The sequence below is a fragment of the Nicotiana sylvestris genome, chromosome 9 (genome assembly GCF_000393655.2).
Source record: "Nicotiana sylvestris chromosome 9, ASM39365v2, whole genome shotgun sequence".
Classification (NCBI taxonomy): Eukaryota; Viridiplantae; Streptophyta; class Magnoliopsida; order Solanales; family Solanaceae; genus Nicotiana; species Nicotiana sylvestris.
The window spans coordinates 150692972-150702810 of NC_091065.1; the positions used below are offsets into that span (position 1 = coordinate 150692972).

General features: G+C 32.1%; 1 protein-coding gene across 1 annotated transcript; it reads left to right on the plus strand.

Moving 5' to 3' along the window:
• Nucleotides 1-414: 414 nt before the first annotated feature.
• LOC104216051 (uncharacterized) lies at nt 415-2155 on the plus strand. Its single transcript, XM_009766008.2, has 3 exons — nt 415-814; nt 975-1511; nt 1713-2155. The coding sequence occupies exons 1-3, from the start codon at nt 415-417 to the stop codon at nt 2153-2155; spliced, it is 1380 nt and encodes a 459-aa protein (XP_009764310.2).
• The last annotated feature ends 7684 nt before the right edge of the window (nt 2156-9839 follow it).

The window sequence follows — 9839 nt, forward strand, 5'->3', positions numbered from 1 at the left end:
ATATATATATATATATATATATATATATATATATATATCACTATAGGCAAGATAAAAATAATAGTAATAATAATAATTTAGTTCTATAATTAGCGTATCTTGAAACTTTTATAAATTTGAAGAGTGTTACATTGTCTTCACGAGATGCGCCATCACGATCGGGTCCGGGTTTAGGGTCGTGACATCATTTAAGCTAAAACAGTTTTTTTCTTTTTAAATCTACATTTTAAACCAATGTTTAAATTGTATTTTTTTTGTAGCTACTGGCTGATGATATGTGTTGGTGAAAATTGTACATGGCACTTCAAGACAACTAGCATAAATGATTCTGCGATGTTCAAGGTCAGAAATTTCAACAGCCAGCACACATGTTCTTTAGTGAACAATACATTCATACAACACAAACCTACTGCCATGGTAGCTGGTAGCATGGTTATTCCAAAATATTCTGACCCTAAGATAATTTACACACCAAAAGACATACAATTTGACATGTTGTCTGAACACGGCGTGAATCTAACCTACATGCAAGCTTGGAGAGCAAAGGAAAAGGCTTTACATTTTTTGAGAGGTCATCCTGCTGACTCCTACAACAAATTGCCTAGTTATTTGTATATTCTAGAGAAAACTTATCCGGGGTCTGTAGTTAAATTGAAGAAGACGGACGATGACTGCTTTTTGTATGTATTTGTTGCGATTTGTACATCAATCAGTGGTTGGGAATATTGTAGGCCAGTTGTAGTAGTTGATGAGACCTTCTTAAAGTCAGCATACAGGGGAATAATGCTAATAGCTAGTACAATGGATGCAACAGGTATTGAAGTTTTATTGTAGAAATATTATAGCTTGTATGTTTTTTGTAGTACTTACAGATTTATTATAGATATATTGTAGAAAAGTTGTAGTTTGTATATATATGTCTTCTTCTGCATTTTTCCTGCAGCCAATTAATTGCCTTTTGCCACATAATGTAGGTACCATATTACCATTGGCATATGCTGTTGTTGATTCAGAGAATGACACATCATGGAAGTGGTTTTTTGAGAAATTCAAACACCCATATGGTGAAAGATTAAATATGTGTGTTGTTTCGAATCAGAATGAGAGTATCTTGATGGCAACATCTATTGTTTATCCCGGCATGCCACATTATTCTTGCATGTGCCATATTTGGACAAATATACGGGCAAATTTCAAGAAGGGACGTCTAAAGTTAAGTGAATTATACTTTACCACGGCACAGTCATACACCCTTGATGAATTTAATGAAAGGATGTCAAAGATTGAAGAGATTGACCCCCGTGTTAAAGCATACTTATACGATATTGGCTATCATAGATGGTCTCGAGTATATGCTACGGTGAACAGAACTTGGACTATGACATCAATCATTGTAGAGTCGTTGAATGCTGTAACAAAATATGCAAGAGAGCTACCGATAGTAGAACTATTAGAGTATATGAGGACCCTTCTTGAACGTTGGACGAAGGAAAAGTTATTGAAAGCAAAGGGTACATTCACATACCTTGAGTTCAAATTCAACAAAGAGTTGGATGACAACAGAACATTGTCCACAAGCTTAGAGTAAGATCTGATCATTTATTGAATCAAATTACTTTATATAGGACAATGTAGATATATTGTAGATATTTTGTATATAGTTTGAGTTTAATCGTATATGAATTGTTTTTTTGTTTGTAATGTAATCGTAGGTGAGGGCTTCAACAAACTACATCCATACAGTACTAGATGGTGTGAGGCGCTAATTGTTTGTCTTGAAAATAAGAGATGTAGTTGTGGGCAATTCCAGCTTGATGAACTTCCTTGTCCACATGCTTTGGCTGCTTTAAGACACAGGGATGAGTCTTTTGAACAATATTGTTCTCCTTATTACACAAGGGCGAACCTCTTGCGTACTTATGAAATACCAGTAAATTCTCTACCTGATGAAAGCAAATGGAATGTGCCACAACATATATCTGAAGAAGTAGTAAATCCACCTAAAGGAGGGAAAAGGCAGCCAGGAAGACCTCAAAAAGAAAGATACAAAATATATGATGAAATAAATTCAAAGAAGTACAAGGTTTCATGCGGCAACTGCGGAGGAGAAGGGCATAACAAAAGATCTTGCAAGAATGCACCCAAAAAGAAATAAAATTTTATGTAGTTAACAGAATATTTCATAAAAATTATTGGTGAGTTCAGGATAACAAATTTTGATGTGTAATTGTTGAGGTTTTTTAAGATCATAATGTAGTTAGTTAGGATTTTTCTATATTGAGATAATACTTTCATAGAGTGATTTGTTTATGAATGGTTTCTATATATATAATCTACAACTTTTTTACTATCTCTGGAATCCTTTACACGGTTGTTAATGTGTTTTTGCAATTTATCTACAATAAAACTACAAAAAAATATATTAACTGGAATTTACAGAGTATCTACATTATAAATCAGTAGGAACGTAGTTAAAAACTTAAAATATTATAGATGAAGTATTGTTTACATTCAACAAATGAATATAAAAGAAACAAAAGACACTATTAAATATAATCTACAAATTATCTCAAATACAACTACAAAAAAACTACAATATCTGTAGTTGACATAATAGCTAGATTATAATTCAGTTAGAAAGAAGCTATATGGTAAAAATAATGTAGATCGGGTACTTTATACATTCAACAAATTGAATTTAAAAGCAACAAAATGTTTAGTTACTGATTTTTACACTTTATCTACAAAAAACAACAAAATAACTACATATTTCAGCTTTGACAGAATAACTGTATAAAAATTCAGTTGGAAAGGATTTATATGCTAAAAATAATGAAGATCAAATACTGTAAAGATTCAACAAGTGAATATAAAACCGACAAAATGGTTCCATTTGAACTATTATACTGAATAAGAAAAAAAAACAAAGGCTACTATAATTGTAGCGCAAGTCTGCTATAATTAAAACAACAAAAATTGTTCAAAAAATTGTCTACCATCTTTCTTCTAAACTAGCATCAACTAAATAATTGTACTACATGTTCCATACAAAATATTACAACTACTTCTTCTTCCTCTGGACTCGTGTTTTCTCATTCAAAACTGGTGCACCATTTCTCCTTGCCAATTTGCATGTCACCTCACTATCACTAATTGTCCCATGCTCCTGCTTCTTTCTAGCATAGTCCCAAAGCAGAGCTCATAGCATCTACGGTGTTGGTCAATATCAGAAAGGTCTTCTGCCGGAATTGATAACTCTCCAAGACTAACATACTGTACAAAGGCAGCAACAAATACACCACAATCACTGCAAAACATAAAAAAAATGTCAATATTTACCAAACCATCAGAAAAAGGGTTAAATGTATAGAAAGAAAGAAGATTTTTATTACAGTAATCCTTCTTTTTGCTGTGGTATCTCTCCGACGATCCACTGAATGTTAAGAGGGTCGGTAACAGCTTTCTCAATGTATGCTTTTGTATTCTTGAAGTTGATGTCTTTACGCTTCCCATAAAAACCGGTGCATAACAAATACAAAGGGATAATAACAGAAAACCTGTTGACACAAGATTAAACAATAGGGTAATTGCGTGAAGAGACCATGGAATCATACACATAAAGTTGCCTTTCTGCAATGTTAAAAACAACCAACACCTAGTGGAATTTTTCTACAATGTTGACGGGCATGATGACATAATCAACTTCATCCCATGCAACATTTGTGAGTAGTCTATACCCCAATATATATTCTACTACAACGTTCTGGGGTTTGACAACAGAAAACTTCTTTTCTTGAGGAGAATTTTGGAACTTTTCATAGATTTGATCAATCCTAGTCTTGAACAAACAATCTGTTGTAGTAAACCTGGTCTTGTTGTGGGGGTCATACTTGCCTCTTTTCCTCAAGTAATACATTATAACATTAATGTGCTGCAACAAAATAGATTGCATTTATACTACAAGTTATCTTCAAATAATTTAAACAAAACTACAAAATAACTACAATTCATCTACAATCAGAATACAAAGCATCTATAATCAAAGTACAAATTATCTACAAAATATCTACAAATCAAATACATTGAATCTTACCGAGTCATTGAGGACTTGTCCTGGGTGTGCCAGGGAAAAGAACCACTCCTTCTTGTCAATCTTTTCTACTCCAAGATCCAACCATGGCTTAATTTGGTTGTCCTTTATAGAATACGGAGTCTTCCTCCTATATAAATAAATAGAAATTAAAATAAAATTGTTGCATGAAGTGGATGTGTAAAAGATGAATATTGGAATAAAAGTGTCAAATTGTGTAACCTAACCTCATTGGACCTGTGTCGGTACCGTGATATAACCACTTGTGGAATTGATCCAACAACTCAAGGTCTACATTTTGACCAATAACACTATTAAATGGGTGCTTGAGGTGAAAAATTTGAGGTCCAATCGAGGTGCTGCCACCAGAACTGTATAAAGGGAGAAATGGTGATCAGGCATGCTTTTCCGACTGCCTTGTTCTACCTTGATGCACGGATGTTGTTTCATCTTGTATAGGCTCGCCGAACTTAACCAACTGGGAAAAGTTATTAGGCAGCTCGAAATCATCAAGCGTAACCTCCTTCTTCTCACCTCCGGAGTCTTCTGAATCACCTACATTCACATACTCTACCTCTTCACCTACATTGTCATCTTCCTAATTCTGCTGTTCTCTTTGAGCTGCTACTGCCACTCTGTGAATTGGAGATTGTGCATGCATATCTTCCCTCTCTGTAACACCATGTATATCTAACTTAATAAAATGGTAAAAATATTGAAACATAAAGAAAATAGCTCTGAATACAATTTCATACCTGCATTCTCTTCATTAACTGCCCCTTCAAAATGTGTATATAAATCAACACGTGCTGGATACTTTTCTTCACCAAGTGCACCTTCAACATGTTATGTTTTTTTCATTAAAAATGTTAAATCAAACTGGATAGTATTGGCTTGACAGTTTAAGAAGATATGTAGGTGTGTTATAAGATCTACATAAATCCGTAGAGCTATGCCAATATGCTGGATTTATTTGTATATATTGTGTATAAATTTGTAGTTATGTTGTAGATATTTTGTAGATAATTGTAGATAAACTAGAGATATATTGTAGATACCTATTTTGCTGGGGTTGACCTGTACTGGTTCACCACTATTGAACTAAAATTGCTGATTGTTCTTGTCTTTTGGTTGGTCAGTATTTTTGGTTAAACTCCCAGCAAACTGAAAGTTTTAAATTAGTTAGGATATGTATTTTAGAGGTGACATAAATAGTTTTATTAATATGATTAAAATTCAAATGTTACCTTTGCATCAACTTGATCATTTGGACTGTTTATCACCTGCAAAACAGTCTTGACTAACTCTTTTATTAGGTCTCGAAGGTTACCTAGTTCTTCAAATATATCTTTCCTAAAATCTTCAAGCTTTTCATCGACCTACATAATTAAAAAAACACATAGTTAACTTCAGAAATATGTCTTAACATACATTAAAAAACAGATGCACTATTATATATACATTACAATGCTGTTTAGATACATGTTACCTTCTCAAGACCTTCTTTTAACTTTGTTATTTTACGAAGAATAGACTCATTTTCCTCTTTTCCAATTGATTCTTTGGGTTCCAATAGAGGAGCATCAACTTTGGGATCCTCAGAAACATGTTCAACTTCTTCAATTATGTACTCAACTTTATCAGGCAAAGACATCACTGAAAGCTCTTCAGATGATTCATTTATGTTGGTGAACTGAATGATGAAAAAAATTTAGCTTGATTAAGGCAGAATATGTATACAAATTGTAGATATTTTGTAGGTAAATTGTATAATCATAAATAAAAACCATTTACCTTCATCCGTTTAGGCTTGATCATTCTGTCTTCAGTTGCAACTAACCAAATCTGACCCTTACTAGCTGACCAGTTAAGTATGCGAGGGATTGAATTAGAAATCCTTGTAGCTATATCAATGTTGACTGAGGAGCAACACTCATACAACCATACTTGCATGGCTAGTGGGAATCTTCGAATGAGATAAGAATGAACGAAAGGATTTAGCCTGTGCCTAACTGATTCAATCAACTATCTGTAAGACTGAATACCTCATGGAAATATCTCGTACTGACCGGATTCCACCAAATAAAACCTAAAATGATCTACCAACCCAATATGGTCTCTCTCTGAAGGACAAATGAAGAATTCTATGAGATATAAAATATATAACTTTATTGTATCCTTATCATTTACCCAGCTTTTGTTGGTTACTATCTGTTTTAGGTATGTCTTCTCCACTTTTACCTTGTTTGAAAAGTAACTGCTCATTATCTTACCGACATAATTAGGAGTGTAATCAAAGTCTATCACCTCGGTATGACATCTAAGATCAGTTATTACTGCAAACTCTCTCAATCCAAAATTTAACCTCTTACCTTTTAACTCGACTGAAAAATAGGAAGCATCGGATGAATTCAATTCATGTTTCATAAGAAGATGAATAGTTTGATTTTGCATGCATAAATTGGGAAGTGACAGTAAATAACCAAAGCATGTCTTCTTGAATAGTTTCAAACCATTTGGAGACAAAAGCGCTTTAATTTGGCTAGGAATGCTAGGGTCACATAATGTCTGGAATCTAAGCACCCCATAATCAACATTATGGGATGCAAAAGAATGTCCATTCTGCAAAATTCAAAAAATATAATCTAACATTAATACAGTGATTAAAAAACATAGATACATTTGCATTTTATCTACTAAATTACTTCAAAAAATATACAAAATATCAACAATTTTAAACAGATCAACAAATCTACAATTAATCTTCAAAATTAAGACAAATAATCTTACATTAATTCAATACTTGAAAAACATGGATATATTTGCAATTTATATACAACATTTCTACAAAAAATCTACAAAACAAAACCAACACAGATTATGTAGATTTTTAACAACTAAAACAAGCGAAATAACTAGTGAAGAAATTACTAAATTCTTACCTTCACCAATGACTGTTTTCGAACATTTTTAGGAGATTTAACACTAAGGGCTTTTTTGAATTTTTCTTCTTTTGGGAGTTTTTGAACTGGGAGCCACCTTCGCTTTCTTTCCAGGTTTACTGATAGTCACATCTTCTACAAAATCCTCATCGAACACTATCTCTTTTCGTTTCCTTTCCGCTTGTTTGATTGGCCTCGAAGATTCTCTAGCATCGAAATCATGCTTTTATTTAGTTATAGCTTCAGCCCTGATTTGAAGCGGAGAAAGACTATGCTTCATATGTACAATTGCATGTGCAGATTTCCCTTGCTTTTTGGGTGAATGTGATGATAATACACCAAAATCGAAAGAAGGTATATCAGCTTCTAGAGCTTTTTTAGGGCTGTGCTTTGAAGGTTTGTTCTTCTTCATTGAGAAATTTTGAAGCTAAAGGTAAATGTATGTATGAACTTTAAAGATTTGACTTCAATTTTGACTGGTTGTAGAAGAAAAAAGTTGAATTTGGACGTTAATGGTAGGGGTTACATATGTTTCTCTGGTTTTAGCAGAGGGAATAATGGTTTGAAACGTGGGTGTGGGGTGATACGTGGGTGAGGGTGTGGGGGTGGGAGGGGGGAGGGGGTGAGGATTTGGAGGAATATACGGTACCATTAATTTATGAGTGATATACGGTACAATTAATGTATCGTTAAAACACATTATGGTATAGAATTGGTAATTAGGTATAATAAATGTAATTATATCAAACCTTAAACATTGATGGTAATATAGTTTTCTATATGGCACAGGAATGTAAAAATTCCCTTAAATAATGCTAACAAAAGCCCAAACCAAAATCAAATCAATACTAATGCTAACAAAAGACATTCAATTCAGTATTACGAACGACAATGTATTGAATATCTATTTTTTGTTTTGCAATAATTTAAAATAAAAATGCATAACCTCTTTTTATTTTTTCTTTAGCGTTTAGTCATTTAATTAATACTCGCTTATTTGTCTACTTATTTTAGCATTATTTAGTACTTTCAGATTATGTTTATTTTTATTATGACTTTTTAATTAGCAATATTTATATTACATAATTTTATTATCTTTATTGTTGAATATTTTAGGATAATACTACGAGACATCTCATATTTTGCATTATTTTCTTGAAAAATACCTTATATAGTTGTATCTTACTAGGATTAAAGAAATATTTTGGGCACACATTATATATTTTGTGCTACGAAGATTTTACCGAAACCCACCCGAAAAAACTTGAAAAATCCGAAAACTCGAGAATAACCGAGATTGAAAAATTCGACTTTTATTGATTTGGTTTGATCTTATGTGCACCCCTAACCATATGAAATCAAAATGAGTTTATAGTAAGAGGAGACAAGATAGTAGTGTCCAAAATCTCTCCGTCTATGATTTGAATATCTCTGTGAAAAGCAAATGGACGGTCACTCTCCTGCCTTGACCCACAAAGCAATTAACGAACACCATGTTTTCGTACGCTTGCCCCAAAATATCACATCAAGTGGTAGTAATTCGATACATCCACCAACGCCAACTCTAGTTACTTCTTTTTCTTCCCATCCAATATCCATGGCATGATCTAAGGGTTAATGAAATAGAATAAAGACTTTGATAGATGACGATTCAAATTTCAATATAATAAAAACTATTTTAGTAATTTCTTGTTCTAAAAAGATTGTATATTTATATTTGAAAACAATTTAACTTTAATCTTTTTATTTTATTTATTTTATCCTTAATGAGAAGCTTTTATAACCAAATATCACGATCATGTCCCCCTAAAGCTTATCCCTTACGCTTTTAGCACAATAATATTTTTTGTTAAACTCAATGACGAGTCAAACCGCCTCATATAAATTGAAATTGGAAGAGCACATAGAATGGTGAAAGATAGCATATACTTAGTACAATAGTCCAACTAGCTTAAACTGACCGACACCACTATTTTAAGAAATATTGAAATTAAAAAAAATATATTTTGTGTTTTATTTTATGTGGACAATATTTTCCTTTTAGTTCGTTTAAACAAATAACACATTTGTATATAAAAAATAATTTATATTTAAACATTCTATTTTATACTTAATAACATAATTTTATAGCCATAAAAGGAAACAGTCAAACACATTTTTAAAAATTTTCTTTTACTTTTTTTTCTTCTAAATTTCAAACCTCAAATACTTTCATCCACAAAATTTTTATCCTTGATGTTCAAGTCACACCAATAAATAGGATATCTTTTATATAAAATTTTATTTCATATTCATTACTTAATTATAATTAAATACTTTATATATATATTTCGGTAACTAAATATTTTTGTTACCAGGTAATATATATTTTAAATGCTAAAATTAAATTACTTAATGATGTAAACAGCTGGTGTTTGGATTGACTTAAAAGCTGGTCAAACCAGCTTAAAAGTACTTTTGGGCTTATTTGAGTGTTTGGATAAATCATAAAAGTGCTTTTAAGCTAAAACACCCAAAATAAGTCAAAAACAATAAGTTGGGCCACCCCAACTTATTGCTTTTTGGCTTACAAGCTCCTTATGTTTGACCAAGTAATTTACCCTATTATCCCTTTTACTTTTTCTAGACCCCAAAACTACCCTTCCCTTACTAATTAAATCTCTGTGCCATCTAATCTTGTTTTCAATCTTTCTGCTGTCATTTTCAAAAATTATCAATTTCGTTGATGTTTTAACCGTAAAGCTAACACTAGCTTTATAAATGAAATGTTTGACAGATTCTAATATTTTGTAAACATTGTTTTTTTA